Source organism: Plecotus auritus (assembly GCF_963455305.1).
Source record: "Plecotus auritus genome assembly, chromosome: 6".
Taxonomy (NCBI): Eukaryota; Metazoa; Chordata; class Mammalia; order Chiroptera; family Vespertilionidae; genus Plecotus; species Plecotus auritus.
The window spans coordinates 154210594-154231242 of NC_137773.1; the positions used below are offsets into that span (position 1 = coordinate 154210594).

The window sequence follows — 20649 nt, forward strand, 5'->3', positions numbered from 1 at the left end:
TGTGTGTTGATGGTCAATTTGCATATTACCCTTTTATTGGATAGGATTCTGCCAGATTAACAAATTGAACAATATATAATTTCAAGAATCTAAACCTTGTCTCATACTACCCACCCAACTCCCCACCACTTACTTAAATAATGTCACATGAATAAGTCAGAATGTTTCTGGGAAAAAAGTTTCTTTATTTCTATTTATTCATTTATGCAAAAACAATACCAGCAATATGTAATAGGAACATACTTTTAAGTTTAAAATTAATTGTTCATTTTGAAAGGCTCAGGACTTTGTCTCTTTTTTCTACCTTACCATTTTTAAAATAAGTACTTCAGGCCAATAAAACAGCACACAAATGAAAAGTTTATTTCCTTACTTCAAATCATGTAAGTGGCTCTTTAGAATTTAGGTATCATTTACAGTAACCTGGAGATTTAATCACAGAATTATACATGTAAGAATGTCATAGCATACACAAAAGATAGTACAGAGAATTTTAAAAAGGACAAATTTCAGGGTACTTTCAAATTATAATGAGTAGGAAAGCCCTTTTGTGGGATATGTAAGTTAAAAGACTCTTCCCCTTCAGATTCAGAATAAAAAATTACTAGGTATTATAATATAGCAGTGGGCCCTGATGATATGGCCCATTGTAGTTGTATTAGATTAGGGATAAAAGGAGTCTTCATATGTTTTAGTGAAGGGGCCAATGAAAGAAAGGCCAGAGAGCCATTTTAAACTCATGTTCATGGCAGGTCAGATGATGCTGAGACAAGTGTTTCCCTTAAAAAGGTATTATCCCATTGCTACATTTCCAAGGCTTAGCCTTCAAACTGCCCATACTTCTACTTCTCATCTTTACATTACCTGTTCCAGGAGCAAACCTTCTGGGAAAATGATGTTACAAACTGGAAAAGCAAGACTGTGGGTACAGCAATAGGGCTTTGGTGCTCTAGTTTTTTGTCACAATATATAATGTCTAATGAGGAGACTAGTAAATCTAGAAATGGATTGTTAACTGAGTATATTCTTGGGATATGCTTACTAAACAACTTTTGTGATTCAGAAATACCAAGACTACTTTGACTTTCTTGGACATGTTTTACTTTAAAAAAGGTAATATAATAAGCTCACAAACAAAAATAAAAATCTGTTTGCTTTTTAACAAATAACTAATCTTTTAATGTTTTTATAAAAACAATTCCTTTCAGATACTCTGATTAACCTTTAAGTGACATAAAAAAGCTTCAGCATTCTTTATTACCAATATTTTGCACAATTTAAGATACATTTAGCATTTCAAGGGAAAAAAATTTAAAGAAAAAAAGGAGAATGGTAACTCACCAAGAAGCTATGTACCTAGTAAAATTTAGTTTGTGTTGGATTCTTTAAAAAAATTAGGTCCAGAATTTTAGTTATCTAATTATCATCCCAATAAAATATAATATCTATGTGTGGATTCTAGATAAAAGATAAAATATTTCCAACTAATAAGACCCACTGATTGGACTGTTTGTTTAGAATTGGTTTTACTGGGTTTAGATAAGGAAGACTTCAATAAAGCTAACTATATAATGAGTTCCACTGATTAAAAATGCAGTTTTAAAAACTATGCTTTTGCGGTTGATTTCTAGACAAATCATAAATGTAAAGCACAAAATTGTAAATATTGTACTACTCACAGGTACTTGCTAGAGAAGTGAAACACTTGTATTCAAACTATCAAAATTCTGACCTTTCAAAATAGTAGGTTGGCTAAAACAATTTTTTGAAAATCAGTGTTTACTTTTAAACTGTTAAAATGTCAATTTCAATTTTTTTTAAAAAAACCCTTACAGATAAATCTTAAAAGTTGTTCCTTTCAGTCTCAATTATTTTTTACTTTTAACTTTGTATTTAACACAGAACTAAGTTTCTAAACATCTAATGAAAAACAGTTTCAATGTAAAATAAAACTAGGCAATCTAATACAGCTTGTATAGTCTTAATGTGATTTATCAATACTCAGAATTAAATTTCTATAATAGTGAAAAACTTTCAGTCTCTTCTTAGTATTCAAAACCAGCAACTTCCCATGAGACTAGAAAGTTAGAAGAGAGGATCAAACAGATTTAAGCACTGCCCGACTTCTTCTAAAATGATGCACTCTTTTATCCTAGAAAAGACAGAAACAGTCCTTTTATTTCATTGAAAATGTCCTATTAGCACTATGACCTAAGAGAGTTGTGAAATACTTAAAAGTATTTATTTTAGGTTTAAAAACTATAAATGAGAAAAAGTGATCATTTTTGGAAAGTATTCCTGAATTCTGATGACAAATGTATCAATGAACTAGTTTTATTCAACAATTTAATTAAAAAATAAAACTTGGTAAACTCAGAAACAGAGAACTTAGAATCACTACCATTTTATGCAGATTCTTAATTAATGATTTGGCAGTGATGACCCAAAGGTATTGGTGAAAATATATGTAATTTCAAAAAACAGTTTTTACTAATGAAAGTGCATTTGATACAAATCATAGCTTGAGAACAGCACTGCACTTCAATCTGAAATCCTATACTTTTAGATTAAAAGTAAACGTTTTGACATATTTAAAAGAGTATCTTTCACCTGTGATGAAGATACATCACTCTTTGGGAAATGAAGTAAAAAATTAAAAATATATGCAACTTTTTCATTTTATGTTGTGCAGATAGAAGGAATATGAGTAAACCAATAATAACATAATAGTATTTTCTTCTCTACATATTAGGGTGGGTTGTTTTTTTTTAACCCTGCCCTTTTCCTAGGGACAAATTCAGTTGTCATATAAAGAAGGGTAACTGGAAATTATTTAATTTGTTACCAGGGTAAAATCTTATTTAGGTTAAAGCCCAGAAAAGTGGTTACAAACGGAAGTATCTTCAAAGATCAGGTAGGTTAAGAAAAATTATGGAGAAGCTGAAATTTAGACAACAGAATGGAATTCACCATGGAAATAGTATATAACTGCCTCAGTGCATTCAAATTCAATTAGAACAATAACATTTAGCTAGTCAAAATAGGTCTAAAGGCCAGATAACTGTAGGCTATCAACTTCTGATTTCTACTTAGTGTTTCTAGCCCAGAGGAGCAAAAAACTCTGGAAGGTTCAAAAACTCTGGAAGCTTTTGTCTAATACCAGCTGAAAACTCAAGTTTAAAGACCATGTTCTGCTTTGCAAAAAAAATCATTTAAGTACTACTTATTTAACCTTCAGAACTTTGGGAAAGGAAAGCTGTGATACAATACCAGTTCTTTCCCTTTAAGTTATACTATGTAGAATGAAACAACAAAAGAACAAATGTCAACTTTAAATGAATATTTACTCCCTGTGGAGAAGATTGTAAGAACTTAATCCTGCTATGGCTCTTTTCTTCTGTATTATATAAAGTCCTTAGTATACCCTTCAAAAAAGGCTTTAAGCTTCATTCTATGTCATTTCATAGATGAAAAAAATTATTCTCTTTCCCTGTTTTAAAACACAAAGCAATGGTTAAAAACTTCCTTTTGAATGTAAAATGGTGAAGTCATTTTGAGAAAATTCTGGAAGTTCCTTGAAAGGTTAAACATATTACCATTTGACTCAGCAATTGCATTCCTAGGTATATACCCAAGAGAAATAAAAGCATATGTCCACACAATAACTTGTACATAAATGCTGAGAGCATTACTGCCAAAAAGTGAAAACAATGCAAGTGTATCTAGTAATGAATGGGTAAAATGGTATATCCATAAATAAAAAGAAATAAAATACTGATCCATGCTGTAACACTGATGAACCTTAAAAACATTATACTAAGTAAAAGAAGCCAGTGGCAAAAAGCCAAATGTTGTATTATTCTATACTAGAGGCCCCATGCACGAATTCGTGCACAGGTGGGGTCTCTCTGCCTGGCCAGCCATTGGGGCCAGTTGGGGCTGGCCTGCAGGGGGGAGGGACTGTGGGAGGTTGGCTGTGGGAGCTCCTACGTTGACTGTCTGCTCCCTAGTGGTCAGTGTGCATCATATTGACCAGTTGTTCAGTAGACTGCTAGTATGGTCACTTAGGCTTTTATATATATAGATACATATATGCAACATTTGGAATAGGCAAATCCTTAATAAAAGTAGGTTATTGATTGCTAAGACTAGAAGAGTTGGGGGAAATGGAGAGTGACTGCTTATAGGTAGGGGGTTTATTTTTGGTGTGACTAAAATATTCTAAAATTGATTGTAGTCATGGCTTGCAAATATACTAAAAAGTACTGAACTGTACACTTTAAAGGAGTGAATTGTATTATAGTCAATAAACATGTTATTAAAAATAAAACGCCCCTTTACTAAGCACACACAATATTATTCCCTCACTGGAGTGACTAGTTAGTTCCTTTCCATATTCACAGACTCAGAACTAAAGAGATTTTAGAGACCTTTAGTCTTGTGTCTTCTCATTTTCGACTTATAAAAACTGGAGCCTTAACAAAATTTTATGACTTGTCCAAGGTGATAGATAGAACCAGAATCAGAAACCAAACTTCCTTAAATTCAAACACTTAACGTTCTCTTCACTCCACCAACTCTAAATCAACTTCCATTTCTTTCTACTCAGCTTTTTATTGCTTCACTTTACCTCTTCACCCCCTACATAGTTCAGGTATGTCATCTGAGTGATCAATTTCTTTGTTCTCTTTAGTCCAATATGCACGTACTCTTAAGTTGTTTTCCATATCTAAAAATTTTACTATTTCATCAAGTTAATATTCTCTTTCAACTATCTTTTTTCATAAACTCTTTCAATTGTAAGCTTCTGCTAAAGGTTTGTCCCCTAAGAACAAACTATACTACATCAGGGTTTTAGCAACATAAAATGCATTACCAGGTAAAACTCACTCACAGTGGTTTACTAGGTTACAGTCAAATGCAAGAGTTCAATGAAATGTTCTATATAACCTCAAAATGTATATACCACAGGAAAAAAAGTTGTTTTGTGGTTGACAAATGTGCTTTTTTATCCTGTGTACTATTCCTTTCATACCTTGAAGTAGTCATCTTGAGTAACAACAGAGTTTCTCAGTCTGTTCTCTGGATTAAACAGACAAGATACCACCGTCTGTATGCTTCGATCCACAGATTTCTGAAACACAGACGTTTTCTGTAATCTAAAGACTATTCCTTTTACTTACTGTTAACAAGCCCTTTTTATATAAAGTTTAATGAATAAATACACTTATTTCTAAAGAATTCTTCTGAAATTCGTAATTCTTAAACCACATAGAATGTCACTTAGAATGTCACTTTTCTACTGAATTCAAGAAATATTTAGAACCTTAGTGATAGAGTTCTGATTTTAAAAGCTCAATTTAGTAAAACCCTAAGATACTAGCTTAAGGCTCTTTAATTTTTCCTGTTAGATAAGAAATAGTGAACTCCAACATTTCTAGAAAAAAATATCCAGGATAAAAACCTGATATTATAATTATACTTTGAGCTATTTTAATACTGTTTCCAAATTTCAAATCATATATCAAAAATCAGGGAATTTCTTCACCCTATATAGTTCAGTAGTTTTTGACCTTTTATTCCACTGAAAAACACTTGGACAAAGTTCACACACTACAATGAAAATTCTCCGTTACCCATATTCCCACCCATTCAATTAAACATAAGACAATTCAAAAGTGAGAACACTATTATAGGAATCTGCTGTAATGATAAAAAAAAAAACTGTCTACTTCAATATTTCAATTATTACTAGTGACTCCACCACTCCTGAAAGCTACCATGTATAATGTTATAGAAAGAATACCATAAATAACTGCATGTTACTATTTAGCTAGGTAAATGTTTAAATTGGTAAAAAACAAACAAACAAAAAAGCAACAAACAGGTAGGTATAATTCGTACTAATTCCTCTTTTGCAGAATAGGAGGCTTGAGGAAACCTGCCATTGTATTCTATTAAGTCATGTTAATACAATATTTATTAAAGTATGTTTTTTAAAAAGAATAAAAATGGAACAGAGAAAAAGAACTATTAAATTAGAAATTATATTTATATACTAAAAGTTTGGGGGTGCCTGGAATTTCATCAACTTTAACATAAACTGACATGTTATCAATTACTCAAGCTTTTTCATTTATGGCTTCCATATTTAAATTGGGGCAAAAATAAATATAAAAATATTAATAAAATTATATGTTTGCCTTTTGTGGGCCATTTCCAGAGGATGGAGTAGTAGCTTCATGAACCGAGCATTCACTTGTCAAAATTTCAGCTCCTGAATCAACTTCAGTACAGTGGTAGTTAACAGCTGTATAAACCTACATTTAAAATGATAAAAGTGTAATTAAAGAGATGTATATTAGACACATTTCTAAATGTGAGATAATATTGAAAGTTTAAATGTGCGTCATGCTGAAGTTCAATTACATTACCACAGAAACTTTATTTTAAATTGAAGCTGAAATGCAATAATAAGGCAGTCTTTTATTTTGAAATGTCTTTTAAGCCTCAGCACAATCAGAATTGGAAGTGCTCTAAAAAAAAAGAAACTTCAAATTATAGGGAATGGAAATTTCCCAGCACCTGAAAATTTTAACTCATATTATATCCTTCAAATATCCAGACCTGATGAAAGACAGAAGGTAATAAAGATTTAGGTATTTTAGTGGTAGCCCCTTTTTTATTCCCTTTCTTATATAACATACAGCATATTACAGAAAAATATTACTTTGTTTCTCTTCAACAGACATTTTTATAGGTAGGAAACTAGAAGCAGATTCAATACTAATTCTAAATCCATAGAATTAGCATTATCATAGGTATTAATACTACGTTTCTTGGGTTCTATATTCTATCAGCAACTAATTAAACACCTGTTGTATGCAGACCAACCATTGTTTAAGCAAAAACAAGCCTAGAAACAAAAAGCAGTTTCTCCCAGGGAGTATACATTTGAGTTGACAAGAAATTAATAAACCATAACACATAATGTAAAAGGGCAATTAAACATGTTTCTAGGCATACATGATATGGCAAAAGCTCAAAAAATATATTAATAGTTAAACAAAAAAAAATACTTAAGAACAGGAAGTGTATATTTGGCTAATTCACCTTACCGGAGGTATAACATAACTCCTTTGTTCCCCAGTAGACCATTGTGGTGGCATCTGAAAAAAAAAAAAAAAAAAAAAAAGGAAATATTTAAAATTTAAATATTCCTACACTTTTCACAAGGATATGAGATAGACAATGTTGGGGTATTTGTCATGCTGGCTTCTTGAACTTGTTATAATAAAATAAACAGAATGAAAGAAAGTAGTACTTTATGTTTCTAATAGTTGAGGATTTTATTATTACTTTCATATATAAACTCTACCTTTTCCTCAATTTTCTGAGGTTGGCATTCAGGAAAACTCAAAGATAGTATTCTTTGAATTTATTACCACAGATATATGATCATGGATCATAGATATAATCATATCTAGGAGCAGAGAAATTCAGAGAACTACTGCTATCTTGTAGTAGCCAGCTAAAATAAACACTACCAAATATAACTGGAAGTCAATGTTCTAAGAATTGAGTAATAATTTTATTTCAATCTCTTCCCCTAGTAAAATTTTTAAATCAGCCTGGGTGTTTCAGCTATTTGATAGTAGAGATGAGGAATACATGAAGGGGACACCAAATTTTCTAAGACAATAAAAGGAAAAACTTACTGCTAAGTACATTCCTGTCAAAATATCGTTCCCTTATTTCTAATAATACAGGAGATTTAATTCAAAGTTTTTCTTAAATTTTAGGCATACTCAACTAATTTAAATGAAAAAGTATTTATATGAATAAAGGCCTCAATAATATTCCAAAGTAAATCATTTGTTCCCTCTCAAATTACCTGATAATTATAAACAGGCAGCTGATATCCGGTGATGACCTGAACTGGTGAACTTGGGTAAGGAGGATATGCCTGAAAATAAAAGTTTCAGAAAGAATGTAAAGAAGGAATATTTTCCCCAAAGAACAAATATATGAAAATGAAGAAATCTTAATTATTTTTCTATATGCAGTGTAGGATCCTATTTGAGGATTGGCTTCATAAAGAAAAAAGTATTCTCTAGGAGGAATGGGTAAATAAGGGAAGTGACTGATTTTGCCAGCTTATGTTTATATCATCTGTATATTTATCGCCACGCAGAAGTTCTTTCTTACACTGGTGACAAGACTTAATTAGGGTAGATTTCTGTGTTAAAGTTATATTAATACATCTGCTATTTCTCTGTAAAAATACTTTTAGGTAGTTTTGTATTTCTTTGACAATATCATGGGGTAATGTGTAGTCAATGTATAGTCTTCCTACAGACTTATGGCTCTTTTTGTATTTTACTTGTAAAATTTAAGAGCAATATATAACCCAAAACGGGAAAAGAGGCAGTAAAATATACTCCATCTTTAAATAAATACTACTGATTAAAAACTTCTAGGTAGTAGCATATATGAATATACCCAGAATAGGTAATAACACAGTAAATGTTAGGAACAAGTAGTTTTTTTCTTCTAGCCATGTTTAGGACAAGAAAAATAAAAAATATACACTACACTTCAGGTAGATAGAAAATGTAAACAAAGGAGAGACACTGCAGTACTATTTCATTATTATTGTGTCTTTTATGTAAATAAAATGTCTTTTAAACTGAAGAAAAGAAAATAAACACTGTCATCAACAGGAGATAGTAAATATTCCACATACCACTTCAAATATTGATGTAACCAACCAGGACCAAATTGTATGCCAGATTTATAGTTTACAAGTACAGTTAAGTCATCAGAAACCTATCCATTCTAGAACCAGAATATATCCAGAAGTCAGTAATCTTTATGGGGAGGCATCTAGACATTATTGCAAATAAAGAATAACTCGACAAATGGCTAACCTTAGAGAGGAATAAACAAGGCAGACTTGAGAAAATCTGCCTTCATATATTTTATGAGTTGTTATATAAGGCAAAAAAGGAAAAGACATGTTCTTTGTGGCTACAGAGGTCAGTTTCAAGATAAAGGTTTACAAACTACATAGAAGCAGATTTTAGCTTAGAATAAGGAATAACTAAGAATGACAGACTTACAAACATAGATTTCCCTTAGCCGTAAGTATTCAAACAGAAACAGTGTTATCACTTATTATGGAAATTGCTTATATAATTCCACAGGGGAAAAAAAGTGAGACTGGCTTACTTTTAAGGTACGCCCATCCATAAGATCTCCAATACTAATAAAATGAAAAAACAAAACAAACACAGGAACGTAGGTAATTCTTACCTGAACATACTGAGTTATAGGATTCATCATGGTTGAAGGCTGCACGTAAGTTTCAGCATTTGGATTACTCCAGACACTCTGAAACTGTGGTGGAGGAGGAGGATTAAAAACCAAAGGACGTGGCTGCACATGATAAGCACCTTTGTAAAGAATAAAAAGAAAACAAAGCCTATTTTTAGTTCTCTGAAAAGCTGCATATGTGTCAACAAGAAAAATTCCTTTCTTTACTCACATAAATTTTGCTTCCTGATTGCAGGGCCCAGTTTCAGCTTTTTACCATGGAAATTTATCTGTGACTGAAAATAGTAACAAAAGTAGAATCAATTTTGAAGTCTTTACTTCCAAGACCTTCATAAACATCCTAAATGTTCTAAAAATTTCTACTATCAGAGATCAGTGGTAAGAACATAGTAAAAAAAAAAAAAAATTTATCAGCACCTTACCATCACTACTCAAGCGTCAAGAGGTGTCATGGAATTTGATCAAAACCTTTACATTCTGTCTCTAGTTCATGAAGCTAGATGCCCAATCAAAAAAAAAAATAGGTTCTCACAAGTTATGTAAGATTACTCAAGTTTGAATTTCAAAAAGGAAGTATATCTATCTCTATATTTTACATTTTTATTGATTTCAGAGAGGAAGGTGGAGGGAGAGATAGAAACATCAATGATGAGAATCATTGATCGGCTGCCTCCTGGCCACCCCACACTGAGGATCGAGCCCACAACCTAGGCATATGCCCTGACTGGGAATCACTGTGACCTCCTGGTTCATAGGTCAATGCTCAACCACTGAGCCATGCTGGCTGGGCTCTATCTTTATATTTTATATAAGACTGAACATGTATCTGGGACTCAAGTAATACTAAACATTGCATCCAAAATATAATTAAGAGATTTTCCCATAAGAAGACTACTTACTTCTACTATCTTCTGCACATCCACATCATTATAAAATGAAACAAATCCATAGCTAGAAAGGCAGATAAATGAAGTATAAAATCATCACCATAACTGAATGTTTTAAAACTTCTAGTATTCTATGAAATAATTAACAAAAGTGATAATAAAGTATGAAGAATACATAAATATTTTAAGATGTACATATTATATAAGTATTACTGTTTTTTCTTACAATTAAAGTAGTGTGAGAACCTTATTCATTAACAGAAAATTCCCATCTAGACACCTAAATATAATTTACTGTCTATGGCAAAAAGGTTAAAATTTAAAATACGTTGACATGTGCAAAGAAAACAATTCTTCGATAAAAGTAATTAATCCGCTTAAGTTAAATAAATAAAGATGGGAAATATTTAAATACAAATACTAGGAAAATAATTAAATGAAAGACAGCTGGCAGCAAACTTTTATCTCTACATGAAAGAAATTAACGAAGCAACGAGTTTCATTTATACAAGTACGTATAAAATACCAGTTTTGAGTTCTGCCTCTAGTAATATACAAACTAGTTCATACGTATTTTATATTTCATACTCAGCATATGTTTTACTTACCCTTTGGATACACCAGTTCGATCCGTGATTATCTTCACTTCTTTTACTGAACCATATCTAGCAAAGAAACTTCTAATTTCGGCTTCATCCATCTATGGAAAAGAATTTGACTTTAAGAGTAAATATTCAGCATTCGAAAATTTCAATTATACTATAAAAGAAGATTTGATGATGTGGAACTATTTCATCCAAGTATCCTCAAACTACCTGTAGCTCTTTGTCAAAGATACTTTTAGTCCCCATAGGTTAAACACAAAACTAGTTCCAATACTGCATGAAGTACAAAATTCTTATGTTTGCAGTAAGCACAAAAATCCCATTATTCCTAAGACATTTTTAAATAAATTAAATATAAATACAATACCCTAACATCAATTCCACCAACAAAAACGGTGTTTGGCATGATTTTGCCTTCAGGTAAAACATAGCCTTGGCTGGTCGTAGATGATGATGACTGGGTGCTAGCCTCTCTGGAGATGGTTGACTTTGGAGTCTCAGAATTTGTAGCAGACTGTAATTTGGTAAACAGATATAGAGATATCATCAGTAGATATACAGGCAACCATACAATGTGAACTATAATTTTTTAAAGTATAAAACATTTTCATATAAATTATTTTCATTGTAAATTAGCAATATAGCTTAATTCAGGCTCAGGTGTAAAGTAATCACAGCAGATCAGCATGAAATGTTAACAAAAGGGTATATAGTACTTACTTAAACTTAGTGTTGCTCATTGCCATTTCTTATGGTAGAATACTGATTTTATATTGAGTTTGTGAAAATACTATGTGAACTGGTAAAAAATAACTAGCAAGCCAAAACCGGTTTGGCTCAGTGGATAGAGCGTCGGCCTGCGGACTGAGGGGTCCCGGGTTCGATTCCGGTCAAGGGCATGTACCTTGGTTGCGGGCACATCCCCACTGGGAGGTGTGCAGGAGGCAGCTGGTCAATGTTTCTCTCTCATCGATGTTTCTAGCTCTCTATCCCTCTCCCTTCCTCTCTGTAAAATATCAATAAAATATATTTAAAAAAAAATAACTAGCAAATTCAGTTTTGTAAAAAATAAATTTATTAAAGTTATCCTAGTCTATGGCAATAAGCAAATTTTCATTTTATAAGTAACTTATTAAAAAGCATGGCAAATCTTTTTAAAAGATAAAATTTTAAAAGCTGCATAAGAAAGAAAACAAAAATTTAGGTTTAATATAATTTCTTGTCTTATTTTTCTATTCACCAAAATTAATATAGATTTTATAATTAGATCTGGAGGCCTGGTGCATGAAATTCGTGCCCGGATAGGGTCCTGAAGCCTGGCTGGTGATCAGGGCTGATCAGGGCCTTCCTTCCCCCAGCTGCTGGCTGCTGGCCAGGGCCTTCCTTCATTCCTCATCGCCCCCTGATGATCAGCGCACGTCATAGCGAGCAGTCGCCCTGGTCAGTCGAACTCCCGAGGCAACAATTTGCATATTAGCCTTTTATTATGCAGGATACTCCTTGTGTTAGTATGCTTGCTTACTTTGGAAAAGACAACGAAAACATTACGTGCTCACATACAGCTCCTAATAAAAAAGGGTTTATCATCCTTATCTCTAATGTTAAGATGTTCAAAGCATCTTTTGAAATAACATCAGTCTTACTGGTAATTCTAATTTCCACAGTGGGCTGCTAGATATATACCATCTTTATTTTCAGAAAAAGAGACCCACATATGAAACTCATTGTTTTCCTGGATTCTGGTCAGAACTCTGTCTTTAGTCTTCCCACACTAAGGTTAATGTAAATTTCTCTGAAGCAGAATTTATTGGTAATATATTCTGGAACGGTAGTATAATGAAACAAAAATTGATTTAGTCAGGAGATGTAGATTTCATGTCCCTTACTAGGTTATAAGACACTTACTTTGCAGCTGTTTATTGCTAGGAAAATTGCTTGGAGAATGAGATGAAATAACATCTGTGAATTCATTTTGAAAAGAGTATGCCAATATAAGTTACTGAATTTTCAATAGTTAAAAAAGTTTCCTTCCTGATTTTACTACTGACGTACTTATTTTGTATATACTTTATTAGTTAACAACTAATTTGAATTGGAACTTCAAGAAATTATTTTATGGTACATCTGCCTATTAGAAATTCTCTTATAAAGTGCTTATTGACTATAAGAGCTAAGTACAAAAGGCAGGAAAAGAGAGATAAAACTATTACACTTCTGTTTATGGAGGAAAACAAGGACAAAAGACTCTACAAATTGCTATACTAACTAGAGATGAAACAAAAATTATCAAATCACACAATTTGAGCATTTTGGCTTTTCTGTATTAATTAGTGCTTATGATTGTTATTTTGGGCTTCTATTTGAATACTTAATTCTTCAATTAGGTGGGAGAGAGTAATCTATTTCTAAACTTTTCCCATTATAAAACATAAACATTGCAATCCTATCTAATAAAGAGGGAATATGCTAATTGACCCTCACGCTGTCAAAAAGATGGCAGTGCCCACAGCCAATAAGGAGGGAATATGCTAATTTACTGCTACACCCTCAAAGATGGTGGTGCCCACAGCCACAATATGGCAGCACCCAGTCCTCTCAGCCCCGCTGGGGCAGCAGGCACGCTGCAAGGCTGGGGCATACCTGCCTCTGGAGACCCCCAGTCCCCTCAGCCCCCCAGCCACCCAGGGCCGGTCCGAGGCTCAGGTAACGAGGGCCGACCTAGGCTTGCGTTGCCAGCAGTGGCAGCAGCAGAGGTGTGATGGGGTGTCACCTTCCCCTGATTGCCGGGTCGCCTCCTGCCCCTGAGGGTTCCCGGACTGTGAGAGGAAGCAGGCCAGGCTGAGGGACGCCCCCCCCCCCCAGTGCATGAATTTTCATGCACCAGGCCTCTAGTTTTTTTTTTTATAATTTTAGTTTTTTTCTAAATGGGAATTTATTATAGAAGCCACATATATTGAACCTAACTATATTTCTCTCACTATTGGATAGACAATTTACCAACCCCTTTCAATCAGAATTCAAAATTCCAAAGCACAAATAATACAGTGGTTCTGTAATTCCTATAAACTTTCTTTTCTCTTTCTCAATTTCCCCTTCATTTGTGGATGAACTTTAGATACCCTTTAATTTAATAACTATTTACAATATTACCTGTCTGTGAATCTTACAGAAGGATTTTTAAAAGTTATATATATATTTATATATATATATATATATATATATATATATATATATATATACATATACATATACACACACACACACACACACATACACATATACACACACACACACACATATATATATGTTATTGATTTCAGGGAGGAAGGGAGAGGGAGAGAGAGAGAGAAACATCAATGATGAGAGAGAATCATTGATCATCTGCCTCCTGCATGCCCCACACTGAGGATCAAGCCCACAATCTGGGCATGTGCCCTAACTGGGAATTGAACTGGACCTTCTGGTTCATAGGTCAATGCTCAACTACTGAGCCATGCTGGCAGGGCAGAAGGATGCTTTTTTAATTCACAGGTATAACAACAGGCCATAAAACTGTGCCAGATTATAAGGGGTTGTATTAATGTATTTATTCTCTACCAGGGCAGACTTTGCAGGATAGGGGCATTTTGGTTGCCACGACTGAGTGCTGCTGGGTATCTAGTTGATTGAGGCCAGGGACACAATAAACATCTATAATGCAAAGGGAAGCCCACCACAACAAAGAATTATCTAGCCCCACATTTTAATAGGGTCATGTTTGAGAAACACCATGATAGTTTTGCCAGAACTGAAGGGGAACAGTTCTAATTCTCATACTCTATTTACAAAAGTAAAATGGGTATTTGAAACAACTGAACAATGATTTGGGAAAAAGAGAAAAAATCCATTAGATATTACAGGAAGTTTGGCTTGGAGTTGGGTGTACAGATTGGCTGCCTGCTTAATTGGGATATTAAATATAAAATTCATCAAATTATTTTACCAGTTGTCATAATGCCTTAAATTAAGGCACCATCATGTCCTAGTCCTTAGCCAGCAGGTGGCGCTCAAAGCTAACAAAGTAAGCAAAATATTCCATTTTAATAAGACTGAACAGCAAGGATTTAAAAACTCCTACTGTGTGTATTTATAACTAGAGGCCCAGTGCACGAATTCATGCTCCAGTGGGGCCCTTGGTCTGGCCTGCAGTGACTGGGCTGAAACCGGCAGTCTGACATTCCCCGAGGGGTCCCAGATTGCGAGAGGGCACACCGGTGCACAAATGTGCAACTGGGCCTCTAGTATGCATATAAGATATTTGGTTAATCGCTTCCCGCCCTCCTGCCTCCCTCTTCCCTCTGAGATTTATCAGTCTGTTCCATGTTTCCATGCCTGTGCATTGAGCATCTGGAGCATCTGCCCCATGGTGGTCAGTGCGTGTCATAGCTACTGGTCAAATGGTCGAATGTTATCACACTTAGCATATTAGCCTTTTATATCTATAGACTGTAATTTATATATACAATATCCATAACCAATAGGAAACCTTTAGTTACTTTTAAACTATTGCCAAAAATACTCCACAATAAAGCAAAAAGATTGGTGCTAATGTATCAATCTTAATCATCAATAGTATGAAGAAAATAAATTACATGTAGGAAGTAATTATTTTTCTTAATTACTGAAATGAACAATGCTGAGATATTAAATAGGGTTGAACTTGGCCATCATATATAAAATTCTCATCACTTCTATTTATAGGATATATTTCCTGTTATAGCTAGTTGGATAACCAAATGACAATAACTAAAAGCTGAAAAAAGCATTGGTACTAAAACTTCTGGGATGTCAGCTCTTAGACAATATTATTTCATTCAATTACGACATGCAGGCAAACTGAGCTCTATATATATTGACCCAAAAAAAGTCTACAATTTGTATGCATCAGTTATATCCATAGAAGAAGCGAAAAGGGAGAAAAGCAAAAACGAAGGAAATAGACAATCAGAATAAAACCTTTAAAATAAGTCCAAGAGTAAACTATTGGGGGAAAAAAATGCAAAACAATAAACAATCCTGACAAAGCTAAGCAAGAAAAAGTACAAAAAAGCAAAAAGACACATTAGTTGTAAAAAGGAGGCTATGACCACAGATTATGCTCTATGGGAGTAAATTTGGAAATCTTGATGAAATGGCTAACTTTCTAGAGAAACATAAAATTTTTTAAAAATCTTAAGAAATGATTCCTAGGTCTATTTCACTGGGAGTTTGTTTTTTTTTCTTTTTCAAAATATATTTTATTGATTTTTTACAGAGAGTAAGGGAGAGGGAGAGAAAGCTAGAAACATCGATGAGAGAGAAACATCAATCAGTTGCCTCCTGCACACCCCCTACTGGGGATGTGCCCACAACCAAGGTACATGCCCTTGACTGGAATTGAACCTGGGACCCTTGAGTCCGCAGGCCTACCCTCTATCCACTGAGCCAAACCAGTTAGGGCGGGAGTTTGTTTTTTCAAACTGTAAAGAGATCATTTGTGTGTATAGATGGGGATAGGAAGGGCACCAAGACAGAAACAATGGTAAATAGAAGAGGAAGTAGAAGAGAAAGAAAATTCAGTTTTCATAAAAAAAACTTTCAGAGGAAAAAAAGAGTACTTCTCAATTCATTTTACAAAACTAACACCATCTGAATCACAAAACCTAATTAAGATAGTTCACTCCTGCCCCCAACAAAGATGTGAAATTCAAACAATATATAAAAATATATAATTAAGTACAATTTATATTGGAAATGCAAGGATGGTTCATTCTTAGCAAGGCTATTATTGCCATTCACCAGTGAAAAAATATTTGATAAAATACAGCATTCCTTTTTTTAAAAACCCAAGTACAATAGAAATAGAAGGATCTTATTTGCTATCAATCTAATTTAATTGTAAGTCATCATCAGGCTTAAAGTGAAACATTATTCAGGGGTCCTCAAACTGCGGCCCAACGAGGACATTACTCCGGCCCGCCGGGTGCCGCTGCCTGTCCTGCTTAGCAGCCGACTCGCCCCAGGCCCGCAGTGCGCATAGGAATTTGTTCATAGTTTTTTTTTTAAACTATAGTCCGGCCCTCCAACGGTCTGAGTGACCGTGAACTGTCCCCTGTTTAAAAAGTTTGAGGACCCCTGAATTCCTTTGAAATTAGAAATAGGGCACTTACTTATGGCCACTAAATTTTTCTACTCTATAATGACAAAGGGTTAATATTAATACAGAGTTCTTTTAAATCATTAAGATAAAGAAAAGTATCCAAGTAGAAAGGTAAATTAAGAACTTATATTTTAAAAGTTAATGACAAACTTCAATTTAATAATAAATAAGCACATCAACACGGTGATATTTTCCAGCTACTAGATTGGCAACTTAAATGGAGAATAGGTCATTCTACACACCATCAATGGGAATATATACTGGTACATACTTTATCAAGAGTAATTTGGAAAGATGTGCAACTTAAAATTGTTATAAAATGGGCATAACATACCCTGTGATTCCACTCCTGAAAATTTATTTCAAGGAATTAACAGAATAAGCATGTCAAAACATTTACACAGAAATTCTCATTATAGTATTGATTTTTATAGTATTATTTTAATATTTAAAATATTAATCATTATAAGGGAATTTGCTAAAACAAGTAATAATACAGTCTTATACTCTAACTTTATAAGTTCAAAATTATTTTAAACTTATCTTTGGAAATAATATCTATTATATTAAGTGAAAGATGGAAGTTGTAAAACAGAATTATATATAGTATGGTACAACTTTTGTCAAAATTTACCTATTTATATGCAATACATGCACTGGAAAGGCATGGACATCAAAATTTTAACAGGTGCTGGGACTAAGATGGACCTCTATTTTCTGATATTGATTACTTTCAAATGAGATAATGTTACTTTTATAATCAGAAAAAAAGTCAATAATTAGCGTTTTCCTCCTTTTCCTCTAAAAATAGAGAGAAATGGCTGTAAATAACTTATAGTAACGCATAGTGATTATTAAATAATATGGCTAACTATGGACAGTTATAAATTACTTACATATAATTATAAATTTTTATTTCAACATTTATACTAATGAAAATTGTATATAAATTTTCTTCCTCTACCTCTTAAAATAGAGAGAATAACAATTATTATACTACCAATAAATACTCATGATATTTAATGCATTTGTGGCTTAATGGTTGGTCAAAAGCGTTCACAGAGTTCCATCTGTGGTGGGGCGGAATCAACCCCATCTATTTACCAAGACTCACGTACATGTACAACCCGCAAAATATGACTGTATGTACGCTTGGTTTAAAGCTCCTGGTTTATCTAGAGACGAAAATGGTCCCCAAAAGTAAAAAATTTTAAACTTCCCAAATGTCCGGTCCCTCGGAAGCAAAGGCAGCTCACGCTACCCGGGAGCGGAAATCCTGAAGCCGCCCCGCCCTTCGAGGGCGCCTCCTCCCCAGCTTGGAGAGAGCTGCCTCTGCAGGCGGGGCCGCCGCCCAAAACGTCAGGCCCAGCCCCTTGCTTAGCTCACAGGCCGCTCCCTTCAGGACGCCTCAATTTGTGGCCATTCCCACCGCCCCCTGCCCCCAGGAACCCACCACCCCAAGCCTCACACGGACCAGGAAGGAGCCACTTTCTGAGCAAACTCCAGCTCTCGAAGTCACGGAGCGGGTCCCTCAGAAAGTCTGCGCCAGGGGGCGTCCGGTGGCGACAGTCCGACGCCATCTCAGAAGCCCTGGCCTCTCTGCACAGGGTAAGTGTGGGAAGGGAGGCGGGTGGGTGGGGGAGCCGGGGAGTCAGGCACCCCACACCCCACGACCTGGCGGATACCCCACAGGCTAGTTCGAGCCAGGGCGGGAGGAGGTGACGGCATGAAGGCCGCGGGCCTTGCACGAGGTCAGCGGAGGCAGCACCCTTCCACCATACCTCAGGCTTCGTGCTCCTCCTCTCCTGCTCCGAGGTGCCATGTAGTCCGCCCCCCCCCCCCCCATCTCCCCTCTCCCACCCGCTCTTAGGCCGCGGCCTCGGGTGCACCTGGGAAGGCGTCTCGGACAAGAAATCCAGGTGACCCCACTTCGAGTCCCCCTCTGCGCCTCGCCTTCCCCCCCAAAACCGAGTTTCAGCTACCCCTCAGGCCTTCTCAACTCACCATGATGGCGGCAGCGAGCAGTTCCGCTGACAGGGCTCGAGGACGAGGAGCAGAGGCTGCTCCTCTGGCACCACTCGTGGGTCTGCTGTTAGGTCTACTGGTGCCCGCTGCCCGGCCTTGACTGGACAGCGGAGAAAAGGCTGAGAAGAAAGGAAAGTCAAAGGTGGCAGCGAGGCTCCCGAGTCCCGAGAGCCGCCGCGCGAGGCTGAGGGGCGCAGGGGACTGAGGCGGCCAGGGCGGCTCTGGGAAGTGCTCCTGCGCCTGCTCGGTCCTGGGGCTCACTCGTCAGAGCCGCCTCAGCCAATGGGTGACAGCTCCCCGCCCCCTGTGGGGGGGGTGCGGGGGGGAACGTCGGTGCCCCCATGGAGGGTGGACGTGGGGGGCCTCACGGGGGGTGCGCGCGGGCCGTGGGCAATGTGCAGCCGAGAGGCGCCGCCCTAAGATAGACAGACAGACGGACTGACCCACAGACTACACACATCACCCCCGAAATCGCCTTCGGAGCACATTTGAATTTATTATGCACATTCAAATATATTTTCAAATTAAAAAAGACATTTTAATGTGTTCTAGGCTCTAATTTCAAAATGGCGTCCTGAATGCAGAGGATTTGTCCCATCACGATTATCCATATGGCTGGTCCCTAAATCAATTGAAATGCCTACAGAAATAGAAAATAGAAACAAGTCTAAGCAGAATAGGAAACAAAATGTAAAAAGAAATGAAACATGGACGCCTTTCTGTCAAATTGTAGATTGGGTTGGATTGGATTGGATTGGATTAGAAGAAATAACCAGCTTTGTCAGGCCATTCGGGATGTTCGTTTTTTAAAGAAGCATTATTGAAGTGCCTACAATTACCAGGTATCACAGATGCAGGAGTTAACAAAACGGGCAAATATTTTTTTCCCCGTTGGGAGTTTAAGTTTTCAGGGGGAGAGTTTATCTTCCAGGCCTTACAGGAAGAAGCTAGGCCTGCCTAGAAGATTCTAGAACATTCTCAAGGCCGGAGGAAATAGTGCCTAGAGCAAGGGCGAGCGGTGGGGTGGTTGGTGGAGGGAATCACAACGTTGGGAACCGCTGATTCCCTGTCCCCATAGCGGTAACTGACCGTGACTATGACCTTCAAACCACTTTTATACAAATCAAAGGCATGAAAATGTTACTTTGTGCGATGGCAAAATGGTGGACTTCTGTTGCCTGAACAACTGTGTCACTACCAACACCGAGCATGATCGGGTAAAATAACAACTGACCTTCGTTTTAATATGCACTTAACCCCATAAAAAAATGCAGTGCTCTCCTGAGATGCAGGCAGTTAGAAGGAAAACCAGAGCGGTGGCTGTTTAAACTGGTTCTCCGCTGGCCCTGCATATGAGGGCTGGAGGGAAGGGTGACCAACGTTCCTGGACTTGACTGATTTTAGCACCGAAAAACCCCATGTCTCTGAAAAACCACGTCCCAGGCAAACCGGGATGGTTGGTCGTCCTAGGTGCGGCAAGCGGTTGTTGGTCTCCGGAACCCGAGGCCTGGTGTACGGGGCAGATGGTAAGGGTTTGGGGTAACCCAAAATCCTAGCTGAAACTGAATATTCCACAAGAAGCCATTGTCCCCCCAAGAGGTCCTCTCTTCCTGAAGGC

General features: G+C 36.1%; 1 protein-coding gene across 1 annotated transcript; it reads right to left on the reverse strand.

Moving 5' to 3' along the window:
• Positions 1-2098: 2098 nt before the first annotated feature.
• On the reverse strand, positions 2099-20242 carry DAZL (deleted in azoospermia like; the record flags this gene model as incomplete). The annotated part of the gene is made up of 12 exons (XM_080675526.1): positions 2099-2152; positions 5036-5134; positions 6204-6320; positions 7119-7169; positions 7895-7966; positions 9316-9455; positions 9548-9611; positions 10236-10287; positions 10832-10923; positions 11196-11342; positions 19011-19150; positions 20176-20242. 12 exons carry the CDS (start codon positions 20240-20242, stop codon positions 2099-2101), a joined length of 1095 nt encoding a protein of 364 aa, XP_080531652.1.
• Between the last annotated feature and the right edge of the window lie 407 nt (positions 20243-20649).